Source organism: Heterocephalus glaber, unplaced genomic scaffold, assembly GCF_053883595.1.
Source record: "Heterocephalus glaber isolate CG9 unplaced genomic scaffold, H.glaber_assembly_v1.0 deba00001662, whole genome shotgun sequence".
NCBI lineage: Eukaryota > Metazoa > Chordata > Mammalia > Rodentia > Bathyergidae > Heterocephalus > Heterocephalus glaber.
In genome coordinates this window covers 1862792-1887517 of record NW_028258403.1, presented here as the reverse complement: position 1 = coordinate 1887517, position 24726 = coordinate 1862792, and the positions used below count along the sequence as shown (strand labels likewise).

General features: G+C 44.8%; 3 protein-coding genes across 6 annotated transcripts in view; 2 read left to right on the top strand and 1 right to left on the bottom strand.

Moving 5' to 3' along the window:
- LOC106007800 (uncharacterized) overlaps positions 1-18757 on the top strand; it is a 41642-nt gene extending 22885 nt beyond the window's left edge. Inside the window, exons 6-7 of the transcript XR_015445784.1 lie at positions 15230-15437; positions 16751-18757. The gene's annotated coding sequence lies outside the window, so the exon portion shown is untranslated. The remainder of the gene's footprint in view (positions 1-15229; positions 15438-16750) is intronic.
- On the bottom strand, positions 7532-13136 carry LOC101723691 (ribonuclease 7). Of its 4 annotated transcripts, none has more exons than XM_021244578.2 (3): positions 12716-13136; positions 12389-12446; positions 7532-11662 (listed from the first exon to the last, which is right to left on the bottom strand). In XM_021244578.2, the coding sequence occupies exon 3, from the start codon at positions 11621-11623 to the stop codon at positions 11150-11152; it is 474 nt and encodes a 157-aa protein (XP_021100237.1). In that variant the 5' UTR covers positions 11624-11662; positions 12389-12446; positions 12716-13136; the 3' UTR covers positions 7532-11149. The 4 variants fall into 4 exon arrangements, with proteins under 4 accessions (XP_021100237.1, XP_021100236.1, XP_021100235.1 ...); XM_021244577.2 differs by having other exon boundaries at positions 12738-13136; XM_021244576.2 differs by having other exon boundaries at positions 7533-11662; positions 12370-12446; positions 12716-13134.
- Positions 18758-21709: 2952 nt separating the features above from the next.
- Rnase13 (ribonuclease A family member 13 (inactive)) lies at positions 21710-23363 on the top strand. Its single transcript, XM_021244571.2, has one exon. It carries the CDS (start codon positions 22054-22056, stop codon positions 22513-22515), a length of 462 nt encoding a protein of 153 aa, XP_021100230.1. The 5' UTR covers positions 21710-22053; the 3' UTR covers positions 22516-23363.
- Positions 23364-24726: the final 1363 nt, after the last annotated feature.

Below are 24726 nucleotides of genomic sequence, written 5' to 3'. Positions count from 1 at the left end.
ATAGCTAGATCAGACTTGATGAGTTGAAGAACATTTTGCTGAGCTAATGCATAACTTCCATCCCTGCCACTATGACCACTTTGTTCATGAGCCCATTGGAGTGGCTGAAGAAAGCGGTGGACTATTATCCACAGAACGGATCATCCTCTTCCCTTGATTATTAAAATTCTCTTCTGCTGGGGTTACTAAAATGTTGTCTGCAGATGAAGCAGAGCTTTGGTCCAAAATCCTAAAAGGCCTCTGCTATGATTCACCAATGGGGGCCTGCCAGAGGCTCCAAACATCATCCCTGTCTGTTACTGACACACTGACACAAGAACCTAAATCTGTTACATAGCCTTCTCTTGTTCTGGGCTTCACTCAGTACCAGCAGCTTTCTGAGTCACGTGCTAAATAAGCCTGAGTAACACATCCAAGGGAGGAATGTGTTGCCAATATAATCCAAATAGGCCTCCTGAGTGATGTGCTTCTTTCTTGGTTGTAGGAGGGGTCAGATGCAACAACTTATCCTTCATAGAGAAGGAATATCTGTATGCCCCACACCACTGGACTTCTACAAATTTCTGAGGTAGTGGGCTCTTGAATTTTAGTTAGATTTATTTCCTATCCTCTGACATGAGAACGCTTCACCAAGTCCAATCAATGTATCATCGATGTAATGGACCTGTGTGGTACCTTATGGAGGAGAAAGGTGATCAACATCCCTGTGAAGTAAGTTGTGTCACAGAGATGAAGGGTTTATATATCTCTTCAAGTAAGACAGTGAAAGTATATTGCTGGCATTACCAACTAAAAGCAAATTGTTCCTGGTGAACCTTATAGATAAGTATGGAGAAAAAGATATTTGCCAGATCAATAACTGCATACCAGGTACCAAGTGATGTGTTAATTTGCTCATCCCACAAAACCACAAGTGTTACAGCAGCTGTAATTAGAGTCATTACTTGTTAAGTTTTTGGTAATCTACCATTATTCTCCAAGATTCATCTGCCTTCTGCACAGGTTGAGTCGGAGAGTTAAATGGGGATATAGTGGGAACCACCACTCCTGAATCTTTCAAGTGCTTAATAGTGGTACTAATCTCTGTAATCCCTCCAGGGATGAGATATTGTTTTGATTTATTATTTTCCCAGGTGGAGGCAACTCTATTGACTTCCATTTGGCTTTTCTTACCATATTAACTCTCACTCTGCCAGTTAGGGAACTCTTATGAGGATTCTGCCAAGTACTAAGTATATCTATTCCATTTATTCATTCTGGAACCAAGGAATTGATCACAGGCTATATTTGGGGACCCACTGGGCTCACTGTGAGTTGGACTTGGCTAAAACCCCATGGGTCTCCTGACCTCCACAGGCCCTTACTCTTACTGGAAGCCCATAGTGTTTTGGATCTCCTGGAATTAGTGTTAGTTCAGAACCAGTGTTTAGTAATCCCCCAAATGTCTGATTATTTCCTTTTCCCCCATGTATGGTCACTCTGATATAAGGATATAGGTCCTTTTGGGGAAGGATGAGAAAAAGATTAACAGTCTTTCTTTCTTTCTTTCTTTCTTTCTTTCTTTCTTTCTTTCTTTCTTTCTTTCTTTCTTTCTTTCTTTCTTTCTTTCATACTGGGAATTGAACTTGGGACCTTCTGCTTGCAAGGCAGGCGGTGGCACCACTGAGCTAAATCCCCAGCCCACTAGTGTATCTTTCTGATGGTGCACCCAGATCCTTTCTCAAGGGGATCTGGCCTCCCCTTTATTCAAGGTGTTTTAGGTCTGTAAACTGACTCAAGTTTGAAAATTGATTGAGGGGCCATGATTCTCTGTTATGATTCAAGGTAGGTTTTTTTTGGTACCGGGGATTGAACTTGAGTCCTTGCCCTTGCATAGCAGGCAGCGAAACCATTGAGCTAAATCCCTGGCCCCAAGGTGGGTTTTTTATTCATTTTCCTTGAAATTTTTCAGCTTGTATAGCTCAGTAAAAATTTAGTAGACTTCCTATTTCACTTCTGGGAACACTGTGATTAATTAGCCAATGAGGTAGGTGTGAATGAGTCAGACCATTCTGATCATTGTTTTGCTTCTGTGTCCATCACATTAAGTACACCACCTTCCTTTGGTGATTGAGTGCTGCCACTTGGCCCTTGCCACGCCAGGATCCAATTATACCCATTGCATTTGTTTCCCAACTGGGTGACTGCAGTCCCCACTGTAAGGTCTGGCATACAGAGAAGAGCAGTGATGGAGCTCTTCAAAGGTACTTGTGCTTCCCTCACAAATCTGTTTTAGGGTATTATTAGTGAAGAGTGAATTTTCTGGATGCTCTTAGTGTGGAGGAGTAGGTTTTACCTGGAAAATTCATTCCAGCACCCCTATTTCCCTGAGCCTTTGAATACCTCGTCAACAGAAAACCAAGGAATATCAGGCATTTCCAGCTTATTCACAGTGGGCATCTTTTGATCCATATTTCAACCAACCAACCAACCAACCAGCCAGCCAACCAAATAAATTATTAGCACCTTAAAAAAACCTTCATGCACTGTTATATTAAATCCAGAATCTCTGCTTAATAAGCCTATATCAAGAAATTCAACCTGGTCCAAGTTTGTGTCCCTTCCACTATTATTCCACACCCTTAAAACTCCATTCCCATAATTATTCCCTGGGTCTCTGCTTATCTGAATTAGAAAACTCAAGAAGTCCTTTAGGAGTGTCGCTTTCCTCTTCATGAGCCATGCTGTAGACCTCACCTTTAGGAGTTTCCTATGGTTTGAGCCTGGTAATAGGCCAAGAGGCAAAAGTGGGTGGTGGGAGTGGGTCTTGAGGAGCACTGGCATTGTTTTGTTTGGTAACTGCACCAGGATAGGACATTACTGCTTCCATAGGTAACACAGGATTCATTTTCTTAGGTGTAGGAGGAAAGGCCAACACCATAGGAAGCAGGAGTAGGGATGTCTCTGCCACTAAAGGTGAGGAAATGGTATCCTTTGGGAAAATCTCATCAGATTTAGGAATTCAGTGTCTCCAGTCATCATGTTCCTTTCAAACTTGTCCATCCCCATTTACAGGATACCCTTGGAGGCTGAGCTTTAAACTTGTACTGTAATTCAGTCAATCACACGATGAGAGACAAATTCTCCTTCATGACACACTTAGAAGACTGTAGGCTGTTTATACGTGTGAGGAGCTGGGAATTTAAATCTTTGAGCTCATTTATTACTTTGTCCCACGATAAGAGCTACCAGCCAACATGATTACATTTCTTACTCTTCCAAAAATGTTTAAAAGTGTTGTGTATAGCGTCACTAAATTCTTTGCATCTCACAAGTGGTGAATTAGAAGAAACAAATGGATCTATGTTACATATTACTTTAAACAGCTCACAGCATGGAGTATCAGTACTATATGTTACCAGAAGGCAAGGCAATGGCAATTTTAGGTCTCATCAAATAACTGAGCCAACTCCAAGTACCACTAAACAAATAAGAGAAATTCATCCTCACAAATTTGTCTCTCTAGAACCACTCCTCATACCAAAATCTCTATTGGCTAGGGTTCTCTAGAGGAACAGAATCAATATGAAAAAAAATGTGATTATGTAAGGGAATTTATAGCTCAGAGGTGGGAGAGTCCACAGTAGTCACCTGTGTACTGGAGAACCAAAGGATGAAGCAGAGGAGCATCTCAGTGCAAGAAGATGGAAGCTACAGAACAAGAGGGATGAAGGATGCAGCACCAATCCAAAGTTGAAGGCCCAGAGAGTCTCTAGTATCAGTCTTCTCTGTGCTGGAAGGCTGAAGAAGTTGGAGATTGAAGTCTACAGGAGATGGCACCAGAAGACTCACCCACTCAAGCAGAATGGAGCTCTTGAAACATTCAACTTCCTTCTTCTTTTCCTTTAATTCAATCCCAGCTATAAGCCTACTGGATGGTGACAGCCATAACAGGAGCAGATCTTCCTCCCTCAGTTTCTGTCCTACGTGGCAATCATCTCTAGAAACACCTCCAAGATACACCCAGAACTGTGGTTTACTAATCTGCCAGGCATTTCTCAATCCAGTCAAATTGACGTATTATGGTTAATGGTCATACATGCTCTATGCTACAGTTTCTCAAAGACCTGTGTTGGTGTGTTGGACCCTACTCTGGATCCCAACCACTAGAATTTGTGTGATTCTTCTATAGTTGAGGAAAAGAAATGTTCTTCAACCTGCCCTCCCCCCAGATAATTTAAAAATCCCTAAGGCTCCTTGAATCTGCATTTCTGAATGTGCATATTCTGAGTTTGGTCCCTCTAACCCAAGATGGAACTGTGCTGTCTAACAGAACTCACCCTTTCCATAGTAGGGATCCCTTCATGTGCTCCTTCCCACAAATCAAGTAAAATATTGATATTTAGAACCCAGGAAAACATTGCCCAGCAGACAGCTGACTTGAGCACCAGGGAATAAATCTTTTTTTATCTCCAGGAAATCTTTTCTCTCTTGGAGACCCTCATTTGAGTCTCTCCCATTAGAATGGGAGTGTTTATTTATTTATTATTATTATTTTTTTTTTTCTACTGGGGATCGAACTCAGGTCCTTGTGCTTGCGGGGCAGGCTGCAGCACCACTGAGCTAAATCCCTGGCCCAGGAGTGATTATTCATTAACTGTTTCAGATCAAAGCCACTAGGCTTTTGGAAGGATTGGGTGGGGGTGACAGCAGAAGCTGAGGTCTGGCCTAAACATTTTCTGCTGACCAACATGACTGACCACACACTTTGCAAGCTGTGAAACCAATTAAGTTGCAAACAGTGTTTTCCTTCAGTAGGTGCTGGCCCTGCAGCTAGCAGGCTTCTCGGCAGCCTGGAGGAAAGGTTCTTCTGTGTATTTTGACCCTACTTATTCATCATAGGTCTTCACAGATGCCTCAGTCTTAGGTCTTTTTTATCCATTAAGCATAGAGGCTCAGTATCTGGGGCCAGGACAGTTGTCAAGGTCCTAAAATATTTGAGATTGGGAAAAATATATAGGCTTTAGTACAGGAAAAAGCAAGTGCAAAATCAAATTTAAAATATTAAATTACTTGCTACCAAAATAACATAAAACTGATGTCATTTATTTTGAAATTTGGTATGCATAAAAAGTTAATTACATTAGAAAATGATCTTAGTTTAGATTTTCTCATTTTACAGAGATTTCTGAGTACAGTACCATGATTGCAGAAGAAACCATATCAATCATGAATTAGTTATAGTCAAATAATTTCAATAGTAAAACATTAAAAATATTTTAGATACATTTCTGCAGAAACAATATTGAATAAGGACAATAGATTTCACAAATTCAATGTGTGTGGTAAAGTGTTAAAATGACTAAGAGTCTGATGGTATAGAGTGTATATTTACTAAAGGTAGCTGAGATAATATACACTATACTACTTAAGGTTTGGGTTACCACAGGGCTGTGTGACAGCAGCAGTGGGAAATGGCTACTATTAATCACTGCTTGGTGAACATCTAATATGTGCTTGTCATAGTGTTTTGTTTGTGTTTTTTTTTTTTGGTACCGGGGATCGAACTTGGGTCCTTACACTTTCAAGACAGACAGCATAACCCCTGAGCTAAATACCTGGCCCTGTCATAGTGTTTTTTGCTTTTTGTTTTGGTACCCGGCATTGAACTCTGGACCTTGCAATTGTGAGGCAGGCATGGTGCCACTGAGCTAAATCCCTGGCCCTAGTCATAGTGTTGGTGCTTTGTTAAAAACAGTAGCCGTCAGGCCAGGGATTTAGCTTAGTAGTGCTGCTGCCTCCCCCACAAGCGCAAGGTCCCAAGTTTGATGCCCGGTACCAAAAAAAAAAAAAGTAGCCATCATTTAAAAAAGTGCTTCATGTGTCAGGGCACTATGCTTTTTCTCCTTCTTTGGTACTAGAAAGTGAACCCAGGATGTTTGGATTGAACTGCATCCAGGCCTTTTTATTTTTATTTTGTAACAGAGTCTTGCTAAGTCACCAAGTTGCAAAGGCTGGGTTTGAATTTGTGACCCTTCTGCCCCAGCTTCCCATAGTACTGGTAATGTAGGCATGAGCCACCACACCTGGCTAGACATCGTGCTTTTTTTGTTTCACATTTTTTTTCCAGTTTTTTTGGAGACAAGTTCTCACTATGTAGTTCAGACTGGCTTGAAGTTACTAGGCAGCCCAGGTTGGCCTCAGACTTGTGGTGACCCTCCCGCCTCAGCCTCCCAAGTGCTGAGATTATAGGAATGTGCCACCACATCCAGCTTGTTTCAATTATTATACCTTTTTTTTTTTTTTGGTACTGAGGAATCGAACTTGGTTCCTTGTCCTTGCGAGGCAGGCAGCAGAACCACTGAGCTAAATCCCCGGTTGTTTTAGTTTTTTGAGACAGGTTCTCACTACACAGTTCAAACTGATCTTGAACTCACTATGTAGCTGAGGCTGGCCTCGAACTCCCAGTGATCCTGTTGCCTCAGCTTCCCAAATGATGGATTTACAAGTATTTGCCACCACGCCCAGCTAAACCCAATTTTTAGAAAGGAAACTGAAGCTCAGGGAGGTTAAAATCACAGATTTAGTAAGTGGCAGGAGCAGGCTTAAAAATTAGGCCTGTCTGTCTCCAAAGTTAGTGTTACCTTTCCTTGCCACACTGCTTTCCTGTTAATTGATAATTACTCTGTGAGACTCACCATGTAGATAATGGCCTGGCAGATGAGCCAGTGTGGTGCTGACTGATTGGTGCCTGTGCCACCATAAGTAGATTGAATGTCACTGTGTTCTACTGTGGTCTACTTTGTTCTTGACAGAGAGCTAAGCAGTGTGTGTCTATCTACCTATTTGTTGATCGATTTCTCTAAAAACATGTCCTCATTTATCTTGTAGCAGCCTAATGAGATAGAAGTATTTATAGTTATTTTACGGGTGAGGAAAAAATGCCCATCTGTGGGGAGTTGAACAGAGTACAAAGCATTGCAGTGACTGAAAGTTAGTTCAGTCTGATTCTTGAGTTTTCACTCTATCCAGGTAGCACTGCAGCAGAATCAAAGGCAGCTTTGTTTTATTTCGAGCCAGTTCTCACTGGTCTTGTATTCATATGGGTCCTTCCGTTCAGTCCCCAGACTATAATTTAAATTCCTCCCTTGAGACGAATCAAGATGCAAAGTTGAAATAGTGAAGTGGTAAGAATGAGTGACTGTCAAATTGAATGAGTTGCAGTATTAGTAATGAGAAAAAGGCAGGTCATTTGGATTCATTGTTAGGATCGAAGCATGTAGTCACTTTCAAATATTGTTGAGCATTCTAGACATAATAAGGGATAAAATGTTCCTTATGAATTTTTAAAAATGTTGAAATTCTATCAGCTAGTGAAAATACAATGCATATTTATTATTATAAATGAATGGCCGTAAAAGCTTATAATAATACATATAAAATTATTATTAAAATTTATTAGATCATTAAAATATAGGAAAATTAGTTGACAAATAATATAAATAATAAGAGAACTGTGTTAGCTACATTACTTTAAGAACCTTATACTTTTTAGCTCAAAATATTTATTACAATTTAATAAATAATACAGCATTAATTTAACAACTAGTACAAGGCAAAACAATATATATTATATTGCAATTGTATATGTGATTTAATTATACAGTAATGTTTTTATAATTGATGTATTAGCATTTATCACATAAACAAGGTCATCCTTAAGAACTATATTTTTGGAGGATTTTTAAAAACTGAGGTATAACATGCAATAAAGTACATCAATCTTAAGTGTACAGTTCAACGAGTTTTCACATAGAAAACATATTTACACCAACAGTAGAGCATTTCCAACTTCTCAGACTCCCCTACATCTCTTTTCCAAGAATACCTCCCTGAGCTACTCTCTCTTGGCCTGTGTCACCACTGACTGATTACTTTAGAGCTTTTTTTTTCCTTTGTGGTGCTGGGGATCCAACCCAGAGCCTTCTGCAGGTAGGCAAGTGCTCTATTTAAGCCCTTCTTTAGAACAATTTAGTTAGTACAATTTAGTTAACACAATTTAGGTAATGAGTCTTTCAAGAAATGTCCTATTTGGAAATTCATTTCATTTTTTTCTCGGTCTGAGGGATTGAACTCAGGACCTTGTGTTTGCCAGGCAGGCGAGGTGCCGCTGAGCTACATCCCTAGCTCCTCATTTCATTTTTGGAGGATGCATTAAAGGCATGATTTTATCCACTTCAAGATTTTGTGAAGACGATATCTGTCTCCAAAACCATAATATAGATAAGAAAAATCATCAATAAGAATACAAAGAACAGGGGCCGGGGATTTAGCTCAGTGGTTTCGCCACTTGCTGTGCAAGCACAAGGACCCCAGTTCGATCCCCGGCACCAAAAAAAAGAATACAAAGAGCGGTTGGGTTTGTACCTCAATGCTCAATGGGAGAGTACTTGCTTAATATGTTAGGCCCTGCGTTAGATCCCAGCACTGAAGAAAAAAAGAATATGAAGAGTGTTTTAAAAGGAACAAAGTGAAAAAACCCCCAGGTGTCCCGAAGTACTTTTTCCATACACTGTGGTTAAAAATCATCTATTTATAGAAAGACAAATATATAGTATGTTGACCACAGAAGTATAAAATAAATTACAACTTTGGGTAAGGCTTTGTATTCATTTCAGTATCCTAGAAGTCCATTTCATGATAGCAATGCTTCAGGAAAAGGTGATTTTTACATTCAGTCAATTAACAACTGCTCAACTAACTTGCCTCACATTCTGAACAAATCATTCAATGTTCTGCCCTCTTTTCTTTTTATCATCCTTCCCCTGCCCTTCTCCTTTCATCCTCTTAAACCACCTGTCTCACATAGCGGTACTCTTGCCTGCAGGTTTGTCCTTTAGCCCACTCACGAGCATTACTCTAGCAGAACAAGGTCCACAGAGTTATGCATGGGATGTTTGCCTTGGTCTGCTACTTGTCAAAGGCAGATATAGCTACTACCACTACTACTAATTGCCATTGTCCAGTGCCTACCAGCACCTGGGGCTGATCAGAGCCGCAGCAACAGTAGCTCCTTCTTTTACTGGGAATTGAAGCTATCGCCTTTGCATTGAGCTATATCCCCAGGCCTTTTTATTTTTAATTTGAGAGAGGGTCTCGTTAAGTCTCTAGGTTGCCCATGCTGGGGTTGAACTTGTGATCCTCAGCCTCCTTGAGTGCTGGGATTATAGTCATATGCCACCACACCTGTCTCTGACCAGAGCTACTTAAATGTCATTTCTAAATCTCCTATAATCCTGTTTGGTAGGTAATATTATTCCCACTTTGCTTTATGGAACAGACCTGCAGAAAGGTTCAGTAATTAGCTCAAGGTCATGGAGACGAACAACTGCACCAGGATTTCTACTCAATTCTGTCTGGCTCCAATGATCATCTGACTCTGGTTGGGAATAAAGGTTCTGGGATAGGGGAGGGATCAGCAGAGTAGCCCCTCCAACAGGTGTGGGAAGGCCTAACAAGGTGACTGGGTGGGAAGTAGGATGGGCATGGGAGGCAGTACAATTTATTTTGGACTGAGATAAAGGCAGACAGAAGGGGCTGGTGATGGTCAGGGCTACAGGCAATGGGAAGGGGTGTCAGGATTCAGTCAATAAAAAGCCTAAGCTTTTCCAGCTCTACTTACCAGAGGGGAAGATTGTGTCTTCAGCCTAGCGGACAGGGAGAGGGCATTTCTACCTCTCAACCCCTCAGGCCTGGGCAGACTGCCAGTGTGGACAGCCAGAGAAGCACTGAGGCAGGGGAGATCATTATCTTGAGGAAGGAAGCTCTGGCAGCCCCACCAGTCTGTTTATGACAGGCAGCCTCTGGGCCACGGAAGTCCCTTAAGGTCAACGGAAATGTGATCTTGGAATAGTGGGATGATGCTAGGACACGCCCCTTACCCTTTGCCTTCAGGCCAAGGGAATCCAGCCAAAATAAGACCTAGGGTCCAGGCCAGAAGAGACGTGGGCTAGAGAAGAGGGAGGGGCAGTCAGGGAGCGAAAGAATGAATTAAGGTTCCCTTTAGGATTAAGGCGCCTCATAAAAAAGTCTTGGCTAGAGAGGTAATGACCTTTATTGCAGCCAACACAGAGTAACTGGCTCTGATGAGCTGTCTGGGTATATTTCGTCATAGGTGAACTCTTCCCTACTTCTCTTGTCCTTGCAATGGACTCTTTCTTGCCCAACTGGTACAGTAGTGTTGTATTTAGATGAAGGCTACTTATTTTCAAGTCCAGATTCTGCTACTGGGCTGTTTAACTGACTTAAGCTTTCTGAAATCCCAAATTCCTCATCCATGAAGAAGATAAGTCATCTCTGTCAAGACTATCTCATCGAGGATTAGAGGACTCATGTGGCTGTGTCATGAAAAACATGAAGTGTTATGTAAATATGATGTGGTCTCTCTCTCTCTCTCTCTCTCTCTCTCTCTTACCACCCCCTTTCTTGCTACCTCTCCCCACAACAGGTTACCTTCCCACATCAGGGCTGGGAAGACCTCTAGTTTAGGAGTGGAATCAGTGCTGTTTATACATTCTATATATACCTTCTCCATTTGTTTCCTCCCTTTGTCATGCTGCCTTGATACGGATGCGATGCTGTGAGTTGGCTTGGAAGAGGTGTTCAAAAACACAGTCCAGGGAAGCCGAGGCTCTGAGCTTGCTCCGCCCCTCTCTTGGGGGATAACCTTGGGAGTGGGGGTGGAAGCAGCAACAAAAAGATGAAAGAGGGGCCGGGGATTTAGCTCAGTGGTTTCGCTGCCTGCTGCACAAGCACAAGGACCTGAGTTTGATCCCCAGTACCAAAAAAAAAAAAAAAAGATGAAAGACATGGGGTCAAGATTTAGCTCAGTGGCACCTTGCCTGCTTCTCGACCACAAGATCCTGAGGACCTGAGTTCGATCCCCAGTGTGGCAAAAAAAAAAAAGAGAGAGAGAGATGAAAGACAATATTTTTCTCTAGAGCTCAGCCCACCATGTCAGCATCAGCTCTGCCCTGGCCTTTCCAAAGAACTGAACAAGGAAGGGTTCAAGAGAAAAGAGAAAGAGTATGCTGTGGGTGGAGGAAGAGGGATGGATGCAGAAGCCAGGAGGAGGAATGAGGCTCAAGCAAGGAGTAAGGAGCCTGGAAACCTAAATGACTTTTTCCAGGTGCACAGGAACCAGGTGGAATTTCCCAGAGTCCTTGCTCTGGGGAGGGTCACAGGCCACTATGTATTCAGATGCATTCAGATGCTTCTCTTTGTACCTGCAGTTGGGGTACCTCCCTGAGGCATGCTTGCAGGTGGTTAGGGACACAAGCTTTGGGCTCTTATGGCAGTTTTTATGGCCGTTCTTGCAGGGTATGCTGGGGGTCTGGCAGGTGGCAGCCACATTGGAGAAGGATGCATGCAGGAAGGAGTTGAGGGGTTTGCAGTGCTTTGTGTACTTGTTGATGCGGTCCATTGCTGGGTTGCAGGCTTGAGGTTTGGGTTGCACGTGCTGAGTCTCAAACCACTGAGCTGAGGTCATGTTTCTGGGCTTGGCACTGACTGGGATCTCTGCCACCCACAGCCCCAGCAGCAGGAGCAGCAGCAGGGAGAAGCATCTTGGTCTGGCTGGTGTCATCTGTTTTCGGACAGCGGTCAGGAAGGAGGGATGCGGTTGCTAGGGACAGAGAGTGCAGGTGTTCAGTGGAGAAACTGCCTCCATATGCTTGCTTGTTGTGGCCGCGCACCCCTCTCCCTAGCCTGCTGTCTCATCTCCTCCTCCCCCTCCGTGTGCCCACCTACTGTGACCTTAGACTCCTCTCCTGTCATCCTGTCCCTATTGCCTCTCACCCTTTGTTTTATCTCCTCTCCTTCAGCTGCCATCTCCTCACTGTTCCTTTGGCTCTATAACTGTGTCTCAACCCTTCCACACCTCTATCCCCATTTCCCCATCTGAGCTTTTTTCTCATTTTCTGTCTCCTCCCGCATCACTGTTGTCTCTTGACCATTCTTCCCCTCCCTCATATGCTATCCCCTCTAAATTGAGTGCCTTCTTTGTCTATCTTTGCAAGGGACCCCAATATTGATTATGCTCCAAAGCAGGCTGTAAGCAGAGCAGGCTGTAAAGAGTTAACCGCTCAGTTGGCTTGTTTTGAGAAGTGAGTCCGGCCAAAGCCTATGTGCTGAGGTCAGAATAACTTGCACCCAAATTCTGTTCCCACAGTGAAAACCTTCTTAACTAGAAGGACAAGGTTCTAACTACAACCATATATTTTGTCTACTCTGTTCCTAATTTGAGAGACCTTTGTCTTTTTCCTTTACAAGGTTTGCCCGCGTTAGTTTCCATAGTAACTGCATGACTGCATGTCCCTGCACGTAGCTCACCTTTACCCCAATTGATTACCAAGAAAAACGAGTGGCTTTCTTGCCTGCTTCACTAGTGCAAGGTCCTGAGTTTGATCCTGGGAAACAAAACAAAACAAACAAACAAACAAACAAAATGAGTGGCTTGGACTGGCCAGTGCCTTTGCTGATTAAGCAACATTGGCTGTCCTGGCTCCCTGGTTTCTCTGTCTCTTCAGTTCTGTCTTTTAGTTTTTTTCTCATCCTTGAATCATGGCACTGAGCAGGAGATCAGAACCCACTGCAGAGATCTCTGATATATCTCACTACTCCTCAGAGTGTGCAGATGCTCAGAACCCATCATTTCTCCCTTATTCTTTCTCCTCACCGTATCTTGTTGCAGGCCTCACCTTCTTGTTTAGTCTTCAAACTGGGACTCCTGTTCCAGGGACTGAGGATGTATCCACCCGTGCTGGGCTGTCAGATCTCTAAGGGCCTCTGCTCGCTGCCTGATTCCTTAAAAGCTGACCGGGGCTATGCTGTTTCTATCAGGAAATGAATCAGGTTAATGCCTCTCCATTTACCTGTCCCAAGTAAGTGGAAGCCTATGGACCCAGTCATCCTGCCTAACGAGTTCAGCAGTGAGGAAACTGGGATCCCGACATTCAGATTATACTGCGTGTGGGCCCTGTCCACATGATTTTAATGACTCTTAGTAAAGTACCTGATCCACGTGTCAACCCAGATGAATTTCAGGGAGAGCTGTCATTTTTCTCCCCCGAAATGTGTCTCTGATATTTAAGAACCATCAATCACTGTGCTGTTAAGGATTACATTTTTTTCCAACAAGACATATGGTAGAATAGCCTAGAAGACGAATTTGTAGTTTCTTGTCACTCAGGTATTCTGCTTATCTGTTGGAGGAAACAAGGGAAGTGGATGAATCGTCACAGTCACGATGCCCAGCACCATCCCCAACAGCTTAGCTGTTCCAGGGTGATTCATTTCTCTGAGCCTCTCCAGTTCTAGGTGCCAAGCAGGGTCACCTGGCTTTACCTGGGGAAGGGACCCAACACTTCTCATTCTCACTCTTCCCCTCCCTACTTTACGGAAGTTGCAAAACTGGACCATTATCGAAATGTTTACATTTGAAATGCCTTTGGTGACGTTGCTCTAACATCCTACCTAGCCTTTCCTTCACCTGTTCCTTGTGGTGGTTATAGCCTGGGTCATTGCTGCTCTGGGGGCTCCTAGGAGTTTGGAGTATGATATGTGGGTAAACTGAGAACCTCGGGCAGAGAAGCATTACCATGTGGATGGGAAGGCTGGGAAACAGAGATGTTATTTTCGTATTCAAAAATTCACCTGTAAGTAGTAGGTGAACTCAGAATCTCAGGTTCACCTGTATGCATGTAGTCAAGAAATATTAATTGAGCACCTACTGTATGCCAGTGTACTTGGGATATATCAGTGAACCAAAGAGATGCAAATCTCTACCTCTGTGGGGCTTGTATTCCATTGGAGAAAGACAGTAAATACAGATATATTTTGCTTAAAGTGATAATTGCTAAAGAAAAAAGTAGAAAGGGCAGGGATTATGGGGAGTAATTTTTAATTTAAGTAGGGCTATCTGGGGTGGTGGCACTGCCTATAATTCCAGCACTCGGGAGGCTGAGGCAAGAGAATCACCAGGAGTTCGAGACCAGCCTGGACTACATAGTGAGTTCAAGGCCAGCCTGAACTACAGAGCGAGACCCTGTCTTTAAAAAAAAAAAAAAAAAGGTCATCGAGGGGAGAGATGGAGACTTAAAGATGAGTGGCTGAACTTGTGCTTGTCTGGAGGAAGAATGTTCCAGGTCGAGAGAACAGCACTACAAAGGCCCTAAAGCACACAGATGCCTCGGGTGCTGGTGGAACAGAAAGGTGACCAGTAAGTGAAGGAGGGGTTCAGAGAGAGGTCAGAAATTGGACCATTGGGAGCCTTAGGACTGTTAGAAGGGCTATGATGGCCAGGCACAGTGTAATTACAGGCACACCTGTAATCCTAGCATTCTGGGAGGCCAAGGCAGGAGGATTCCAAGTTTGAGCCCACCTTGGTCAACTTAGTGATTTAGCAAGACCTTGTCTCAAAAATAAAGGGGGTGGGGGGATGGGCTGGAGATGTAGCTTAGTCCTAAGGCTCTGGGTTCAATCTGAGAGAGAGAGAGAGAGAGAGGAAGAGAGGGAGAGAGAGAGAGGCTGAGATTGTGACTTTTACTATGAGCAGACGAGTACAAGGCCTGTCTGTATCAAGGATTGTGCGGCTGTCGTGTGTCGTGTGGATTATAACTGTGGAGAGGTCATGTAAACCATCTTGATCATGAGGTTTGTTTCTGGTTTTCAAAGTTAGGGCTCTGAGTGAGGAAGTTGGTGGGATGTCTGTTGTGAGGCCAGAAGGAGATGATTTTAATGGAGGGCGAGCAGATGTGTGTGAGGAGGAATGGTTTCAGAAGGAAAGGTAGCGTTGTAGACGGAAAACACCACTAGATGGCAAAAGAGACTTGAGAAGAAGATAACCCAGGCCTCAGGCTCTGTGGGCGTCCCTCGGGGAGGTCCTGACTGTGGGGACAGCCCTTTCTTTCTTTGTTAAGGTGCTTACCCTTAAAAGCAGACCTTCTAAACACTATTTTGCTGCTGTAGAAACCCTCAGGATTGGGGATAAAATCCTTATTTTAAAGCAGATCAAATGCAGATCAACTCTGGCCAGATGAGCTCTGGGCTAGGTAGGAAGAGGGGTAGTAGGCTTTGGGCTCATTTGAATTCCTAGCCCAGTTTCCTTTCCATTTCCCATTCTCCTGCAGTGAGATGTTTCCAAACCACGATCTGAACTGCCCCCTGAGCTTGTGTTTTCCTGTCATTATAGTTATCCTGGTTTGCTCTGCAACTCCATTATGCTGGACTCTCCAGAAGGCTGCTTAGTGCTGAGTGCAGATGAAATAAACAAGGCCCTGGTGTCTCAGGTCAACAGGAAAGAGAGAGAAAGTTGAAGTTTGCATATGAAAATTGAAGTGGAAGAGTTGAAGCTGCCATCTGTACAATTCAGGCTGAAACCTTTGGACACAATTATTTGGGTAAGGAAAGTAATTGTGTATATTTATTTGGCTAAACTATCCACAAGATCTGCTTCTCTTTGCACTTAGTAGGATAATTTTACTCCTTTTTTTCTTCACTCCATTTGTGGGCCAAAGGAAAAGATAAAAGAAGGAGACAGGGTTAGGCAGAACAAAAGGAGTCGGACCTCAGACCAAGGACTCCTCAGGGAGCCTTGCAGAAGGAGGAGAGAAACTTAGAAAAGGAAAGCAGGAGGCAAAATGGTGAGAGACAAGATGAGGGAAGGCAGCCCCTCAAGAGAACAACCTCCACCAGGCTTTCTTCCTCTCTGTACTGCCACGGTCACGGCTGTTGGCCCAGCCTCCCCCCAGACTACTGTGCGTGTGCGTGTGCGTGTGTGTGTGTGTGTGTGTGTGTGTGTGTGTGTGTGTGTGTTTTAAGTTGGGGCGGGTGTTGTGAAAATCCCAGCAGTGCCAGGTGGACCTCTGCCTGTGCTCCCCAAAGGACAACAGCTGCTGCTTCCTCTGGCCTGGGATGGGAGCTGAGGGAGGAGGCCTGGCCTGGCATGACGCCCGCCCTTTAGAGCCAAGCCTCTCTCTTCCGGAGTTCCACACAGCCTCTGGATACCAGTGGAAAACCCAGGAGAGAGTGACTTTTCCTCTAAGCAGGAGCAGATCCAAGTTCTGCTATCCTAATTTTGTTGATCCTTGGATAAACAAGGGTAATGGGCTCATTTCTGTATTTGGGAAAAGTGAAACATACAGCAAGTTTGGTTCAGACATGGGACTCAGTTTGGGTCTTTGAATTCCCATGACCTTTCCTGGAACAGCTGTGCGTTTGAAAGAGGCAAACTCCAAAACAGAAAGTTGGAATCCTTGGCTCCCAAGCGGGGCTGCAGGAGAAAAGGACCTGGTGTGGGATGAGAGGCTTCACCAGGTCACCCTGTCTTAGAAGCCAGCTTTCCACACCTCCTATGCACAGAGCAGAGTAAGTTCCTCAGCCTGAGCCTCGAGCCTGCCACCATCTAGAAAAACCATCTTTCTGCCTTTGCCTCTGACTTTTATCCTATTTAGTACCTCAAAAACTGCCAGACTGGTTTTCTCCCTTCTCTTAAACAGGCTTTCGTAATCCTCTTTATCTCCACTTAACTCCTACCTGCCGCAAGAGACTCATCCCAAGGCCCCAGGATGACCACCCTTCTCCTCTGGGAAATTTTCCCTGATTTTCTCAATTCAGACAGATCTTTCTACAGCATTTACTGTCTTCTGGAAGTATTATTTTCTGCTTTGAACCATTGATTATTTTTTCATATATATTTATTGTTTCCCTCCAGCTTAGACGGTCAACTCCTAGAAGGCTAGAAGCCTCGGTCACAGTCCTTTTGTACCTCACACAGAAGTGGAATTGAACAAGAAGCCTTGGATGGCTTCAGCCATCCCTTGGGTTTAAGGAGAACCCAGGAACCGTCTGTGACCAGGTCTACTGTTCGAGCCACTTGAGTTGGACAGGGCCAAAAGAAATGTCAGTGAAATCATGTGGAGTGTACTCTGGGCAGAATCTTGGGAGTTCCCTGGAATTACAAGGACTCACCCCTCACTTGTTGTGTAGCTAATGTTCTACAAATGCTTACTGCTGGAGAAGGAGGGATAAAATGTATTGAGGTTTACAGGCAGTGGGTCTTCTTTTGGCGGGGGGAGCTACTGGAGATTGAATTCAGGGCCTTTCCTGAAGAGCCCCAACCCTTTTATTTTTTATTTTGAGACAGGGTCTCATTAAGTTGCTAAATTGCCAAGATTGCTTGAATTTGTGATGGCCCTGCCTCAGCCTCCTGGAGTACTGGGATTACAGGTGTGCCCATCTCAGAGGGTCCTCTTTATAAGAAAAATAAATCAAAGTTATCATTTCAGTGTTGAACTACTGGCACTCCTTTTGACTGTAAAAGAACCAGCACCATTACAATAAAACTCTGTTTAACAAAAACCATTTCCAAAAAGCTTTTGTACATAGGGAGGGGAGGAGACTTGAGGGGAGAGGGGAATGGGGGAATGAGATAAAATTAAATTAAATTAAATTAAATTTTAAAGCAAACAAAAGGGCCAGGGATTTAGCTCAGTGGCACTGTGCCTGCCTGGCAAGCATAAGGTCCTGAGTTCGATCCCTGGTACCAAAAGTAAATAAATAAAATAAAAAACAAATAACCCAAAAAACATTTCCAGGTTTCATATGTTTTCCAAAGCTTTCAAATACATAAAGTAAACCAGCATGGTAGTTCATGCCTGTAATACCAGCTAATGGGAGGCCGAGGCAGAAGGATGCAAGTTTGAGGCCAGTTTGGGGAATTTACCAAGATCCTGTCTCAAAATAAAAACAAATAAAAAAAGGGATGGGGATATGGATCAGGGGGTAGAAAGCTTGCCCTGCATATGGAGACCCTGCACACGAATTCCCAGTACTACAATAAAACAAAAACATGAGATATAAGTCAGTCTGCTCTTGTAAGGAAATTTGACTATCTCATTAATGAGATCAGGGCTTCTCAGTCTCAGAATTATTTACATCTTACTCTGGACAGTTCTTTGTCAGGGGGGCTGTCTTGCACAATCCAGGTTTTTAGCAATATCCCTGGCCTTGTGGCAGTAGCAACTTCCAGTTATGGCACCCTAAATATTTTCCAGACATTACGAAATTATCCCCAGTCAAGAACCACTGAATTTGACATACAACCTGGGGCAAGCTACCATCCCTCCAGAACTTAGTTTCTTCATCTTTAGGGTGGTTCTTGTATATGTAAAGTCCAGAGCAATGGAGAGCAAGTCCACAAATCCTGGGCTTAGGGAGCATATCAAGCCATGAGCAGGATATCAGAATGGATGAAGCAATTCTATATAGCAGCACTTCGAGGACAGAATTGTAGAGGCCAGACCTCCAGAACTGTAGTTGGGAACCCAAAGGTCTATCACTCTGGCCCCACTCAGCACCACTCCTGGACCTGTGCTCATGACTTTGTAGCATGTGTTTTTATGTATGACTGTCCTACAGAATTATAGATATAATCCACAACGTTTTTCGAAGTGTCTTTCAGATAATATCTGGCTAATTTTAAAAGTTATCTCCAAGTAATCAAATCTTCATGGAGATGAATTTTAGGCCATAAGTGAGAAAGAGCTCCGGATGGGTGGAGCAAGGATGAGGTTGGGCTTGGGGGTGCTATCACCAGGGTTGCTTAGAGAATAAATGTGGCTTTGCAAATGTCAAAAGTGAGTTAATGTAGAACTTAGGAGCCTGTGTCCAGTTAGTTATCCACTTACATATTATTTCATGATTAAAAAGCTCTTTCACATTTGCTGTCTGATTTTATTCTTGCAGTCTTATGAGGTAAGGAAGGTACTTTCCCATCTGACAGAAGACGAAACAGGAGGGCAGCAGGTCATTCAGTATTAAATCCTGAACTCTTTCTTCTACCATGTGCCCTTCAGTTTCTGTAATCCCGCAGGCAAAGGTAAGGGCTGGTAGCTGCAGAGTGGTAATGTGTGGGCAGAGAATGAAGAAAGAGGAAGACCAAGAGGCACAGAAAGCCTCTTTCTCTTCTCAGGGAAGTGGCAGACTTGAAGGTCAAGGTGGCAGGATTCCAGGCTGGGGCCACAGCCTTTATGGCTGGCTTCCTCAAAAGACCTGAGTCAGCTTGGTTCGGGCATGAACCAGTCTGCATGGCTGCCACTTGGTGTTGTGTTGTTGAGCAGCCTGAATGACACAGAGGAGCCACCTGCTTGCACGGGCTTTATCTTCCCTTGCTTGGCTGTGCACAGTTCCCAGGGGAGGTCATTCCAAGCACAGATTTCTGAAATGGGACCTGCAGGACTGATGGGCTGAGAGGGAGAGGGGGTGGCAGCAACGTTCCTGGTAGAGGGGACATCAGGGCAAGGGCACAAGGGTGGGCTGGGGGCTGCTGCAGAGTGTTAGACCAAAGAAGAGACTACATCTGGCAGTTCTATTTGTACTGAGCCTTCCTGGAGTTGGAGAGTGTATGGTATCCAGGAGAGAGGAGAGCCTGAGCAGAAGAAACAGGAATGAGAGGGATGGATCTGGACAAAGCTTTGGTGAAGACTGTCAGGGCTTCATGGCTGATGGACTCATACTCATATTGAGTACTCACCGTAGACCAGGCACTGGGCTAAGAGCTCTTGGTACCTACCTTAATGAATGTGATCCTGCCATGATGCATAAAACACTTCTCCTGAGAGGACAAAGAAACGGAAGTGTATATCGGCTTAGTGAACTTAGATGATGGCCCACAGCATGGAAGCTACAGAGTCAGGACTGAGTTTCTGGTCTGTTTCACTCGAAAGCCTGAATCTTATCCACCGTGCGATCCTGACTCTTAGTATGGGGGTCAAGGGGATGGAAGAGCTTAGGACCACTCTCAGATTTCTTGTACCTGTAAATGAGTGTATTTGTCCACTTTCTCGTCACTAGGACATGACATCCACCCAACACCCACAACTTAAAGGAGGAGAGGTTTAGTTTGCTCATGATTTGGGAGGATTCAGACCCTGGTCAGCTGTTTCCAAGGCAGAAACAGCATGGTGGAGGGGTACAGTGGAGGAAAGCTGCTCACTCGGGGCAGCCAGGAAGTAGAGAAAAAAGAGAGGAGCCTCGGACAAGAATGGGGATCGAGGGCTGGGGATTTAGCTCAGTGGTTTCATCATCGCCTGCTGCACAAGTGCAAGGACCCAAGTTCGATCCCCGGTACTGTACCAAAAAAAAAAAGAATGGGGATAGAACCCTCTGAGACATAACCCACCCACTGTGACCCACCTCCAACCAGGCCCCACCTTCTTACAGCGCACTTACCTATCAACTCAGCTATAAATGACTCCACCAGCCAGGACAATGATCTCATGACTCAAACACCTTTCCAATACCCCACCTCTGAACATGTGAGAGTTTAGGGGGGTTATTCTAGATCTAAACTGTAACACTGAAGAAACTACAACACAGGGGGAGAAGTTGTGAGGAGGATGGATTCATTTTTAGATTCTAGCTTGTGCTGTCCGAAAGGGCCAGTCTAGGGGTGCTGTGAATGAGGGGCCATAAAGGGAGCTCCAGTGTGTCTCCCTGCAGCCCCCTGGAGCACCCAGTGTTCCTACAGCCTTTGGACTCCCTGTCCCGCTGGTGGGGGTAAAAAGGTTCTCCTAAGCAGCAGCCCAAAATGTGGACAGCATCTCGACACAAGACAGGGCTGCAAGGCTTATGGAGGTCAAGGACTAGGGCTGGCAGCTCTGGGAGCTAGCTCTTTGGCTCTGCTGAAGGGGTGGATAGTTGATAGTTGAGGCAAGAGAACCAGGAGCCTGGCTCTCTCCCCAGCATGACAAATTACCCAAAGACTAGCTAACAGTGGGAGTCTGATTAGGCCTGGCTTGGGCTTGAGGTCATGTCGCCTCATGTCTAGGTTATGCAGTGGACTTAACTGCTAAGTTAGAGGCTTCAGAGTCAATATGCACAGACTGACAGGGCCTGTATCACAGGTGACAGGTGTTGATGTGACAGGAGCAGGATTGTAAACAGGGACCTTTGAGGTCCTTGATTCTCAGCCTGGCACTTTTTCAAAAAAGTGTTTTCGAGACAAGGTCTGGCTATGTAGTTCAGGCAGGCTTTGAACTCATTATGTAGCCCACACTGTCCTCGAACTCTGAGCAATCTTTCTGCCTTTGGCTCGTTAGTGCTGGGATCACAGGTGTGTGTCACCATGCCTGGCCTCAGCCTGGCACTTTGATGGGAGGCCCCCATGCACACACAGCCTCCTGAGCTCCTGTGAGTGGTGGAACCTCTCTTCTCTGAGGGTCAGGAATAAGAAACACTTAGTTCCTCTGAAACATGACAGCGCTTTTCTTCCCACCTTGCTGTGGGAGCAGGGCTGATGGGCCAGAGCAAACATCAAAGAAAGCCCAGGGACTTAGGGATTTCTGGCAAGGAAATTGGAACTAAGTGTTCTAAAGACACCAAAGAGGAGAAGGCCAGACAGCAATGTCTCTTTCCTCCCACCCATCCAACCCCCTCAGCCCAGGGGCTGCTCAAACTCAGGGGATACTTCTTCCTCCAAGACTGGTCTTCACCCAGAAATCTTTAGTGCAACTCAACGCTAGGCTGTCCTTGGTCACAGGTAAGAAGCATCCCTGCCCCCACCTACCTGTCTTCAGCTCCAGGCCTTCCAGAGCTTCTAGAGCTGTCTGCGAATCATCAGCTCAGCCTGCTCCTTCTAGCCTTTATGCGTTTTTTTTTTTAAAACTAGAAAGGGTGTGGGGTAGATAACTGGGAATTGTCTCTCACCTGAGGACCAGCTGGATTTCTTATTCCGCAAGTGCTGCAGTTTACAGATTGGGTGAGATTAAAACCCTGCAGTGGACCAGGGGATGGGGATGGCTGTGGGTGGCTGATCAATTTGGGTGGCTTTGGGCAAGTACCTTCTCTCTCTGGGGTATAAGGATTTGAAGGATGAGGTCTGAGTGACCAGCCAGCTCTTAGAGAGTAAGGAAGGCACATGGGGAAGGTTGAACAGTGCTGGAGGCTCTAGGAGGGGCGTACAGCCACCCTAGGTCCACCCTAACTCCAACCACCTTAACTCTGCCAGCAGGAGGAATGGCACCAGCTGTGGCCCAGCTCCTTTTCCTTCAGCTTGTTCTAGGGCCAGCTCCGGTGGTGAACATCAAGGTGCATCCTGAAGCTCAAAACTTCCATAACTTACACATCGACTATCCCAAGGTTACCTTCGCAGAGGGTTTCCAGGGCTACTGCAATGGCTTTATGGCCTATGTGAGGGGCAGAAGGCAAAACTGGTTTTGCCCAAAGGTCCATTATGTGCTACATGCCCCCTGGAAAGACATCCAGAAATTCTGCAACTATACTGACTACTTCTGTGATGTCTACAATGAATACTGCACACTTACTCGGGACTTCTTTTGGCTCACAACCTGCACCCTGGACCCTAAGCATCCATCCACTGGCTGTTCCTACACCACCAGTGTAACCAGACAAAGGGTCTATCTGGTCTGCTCCCGCAGGTATAAAGGTAGCCCAATAGGTATCATCAGCCTCATTTAGGGAATTTAATTCCCGAACCATCCCTACCTCCTTCCTATGTCTGAAACTCTGATTCCTGTAATAAGCCTTCCTACCCTGACTTCCATGGCAGGCATGGCCCAGAGACCAGGCAGGTAGGAAAATGCCCAGGAAAATGATCACAGTGGAAAGCTGTAGTATCTCCTATGTCCTTTCCAGTTTGTTTACCACCTCCTCACTACTCCACCCCCAACCTCCCTTTCCCAGCGACAGTAAAACCCACCCAAGAAGCTGGCTGTGTCCACTTGGCAGTGCCTGTCCCAGCACTGGGCCAGATCCTGACTCCTGGATGGAGGCCCAGGGCCCCAGCTCACACCATAGCAACAGGCTCCAGTCCCACCCCCCATGCTTCCCATCTCCGTCTTTCCATTTCCCTTCTAACTCCCTCCACTCACAAACCCACACAGCAGTATCTCAGTACCTTCCTGAGAGCCTTAGGCCCTCCCACCTTAGCCTCCTTTCTCCACAGCTCCCTCAGTCTCTAGCCTCTCTGTGGGATCACTGATTCCCTCTTCATGTAACCTGTCATTTCCTCCACCTCCCACCGTGAAGCCAGTGTTGTCTCTCATCCACACTTGCAACTGCTTGGGCACCCTACTTTCTTTTTCTGGTCTCTTCCTTCCATCCCTCTCACCTCGGCCAACTGGAATTTCACGTTATTGTCTCTTACCCATTTCCCTCAAGGTTCCTGCATCCCTTTCCTTCCAGAAGCTCCTCCCCAAATTGTCCAAACTTCAAAGTCTGCCATTGACAAAGCAGTGGGTGAGGCAGGCCCAGCTCTAGTCATGTAAAAAATTTTTGGTGGTGCTGGGGATCAAACCCAAAGTGTCCCATTTGCTAGGCAAGTGCTCTACCATTGAGCTATGTCCCCATCCCCCACTCAAGTAATGTTTAAAAACCATATCTGGTGCTCGCTTTGGCAGCACAGATACTAAAATCATAAGTGAAAATAGAATCACTGTGCCAAGTATACTGGTGCCTGCCTGTAGTCCCAGGACTCTAGGAGGATGAGGCACAAAGACTGAAATTTCCTGGGCAATTTAGCAACTTAGCCAGATCTTGTATCACCCTGTCTCAAAAAACAAAGACAAAACAAGACGACAACAACAACAACAACAACAACAACAACAGCAACAGAACGTAGAACCATTAGGGCAAACTGGGGGAAGTTTGAGATCTCTGTACTATTTTTTTTTTTTTTTAACAATTCTTGTGAGTCTGTAATCATTTCAAAATAAAAAGTTAAAAATACATTTGACTCAATTTAGTTCTGATCTAATTCCTTTTAAAAATTTTATTTATTTATTTATTTTGGTTTTTTGAGACAGGGTCTCTCTATGTGGTTCAAACTGGCCTTGAATTCACTATGTAGCCCGGGCTGGCCTCAAACTCACAGCGATCCTCCAGCCTCAACCTCCGGAGTGCTGGGATTACAGGCGTGCACCACCATGCCTGGTTTAATTCTTTATTGCTGTTCTGGAAATCCTGGTGGCCACCCATCTCTAGCTATCTCCCTGGGCTGCCCTCAGCAGTCACAAAGTCTTCTGTTCCATGGATAGCATAATGGACATGGGGTGGGTAAAACTCACTTCTGGGCTGGGTATTGAAAATGTATTCTCCCTACCCCAGCTCTAGAACAAATGTGTTATAGGAGTCAGGCGGCCCAACCTGCCTTCTACTTCTTCCACAATAAAACTTGAATTGTAACAGATGTGGATGGTTCAAGGGACAGGAAAGTGTCTAATATGTAATATCTGAGTCATCAAATCAGAAATCAGAAATTGCTTCTGGGCATGGTGGTGCGCACCTATAACTCCAGCACTCAAAAAAAAAAAAGAAAAGAAAAAGAAATCATTATTCTCTTTTGGGAGGCAGATTTGTTTTTTTAGAGACAAGGTCTCAGTATGTAGTTCAGGCTAGCTTTGAACTCACTATGTAGCCCAGGCTGCCATGGAACTCAAGGGGATCCTCCTTCCTCAGCCTCCTGAATGCTGGGATTATAAGCATGCACCACCGAGGTTGACTTGCCTCCACATCTGCTTCATCTCTTACCTCCAAATATATTCCTCAGATGTGTTCTTAGGGAAATGCTAACTTTGGCCGGTAAACATGAGGCTAAGCAAGGTAAAGGGTATATGTCTGACTTTTCTGGCTTTCTCTTCTTCCCCTTCCACCAATGAGCCAATCCCCTCC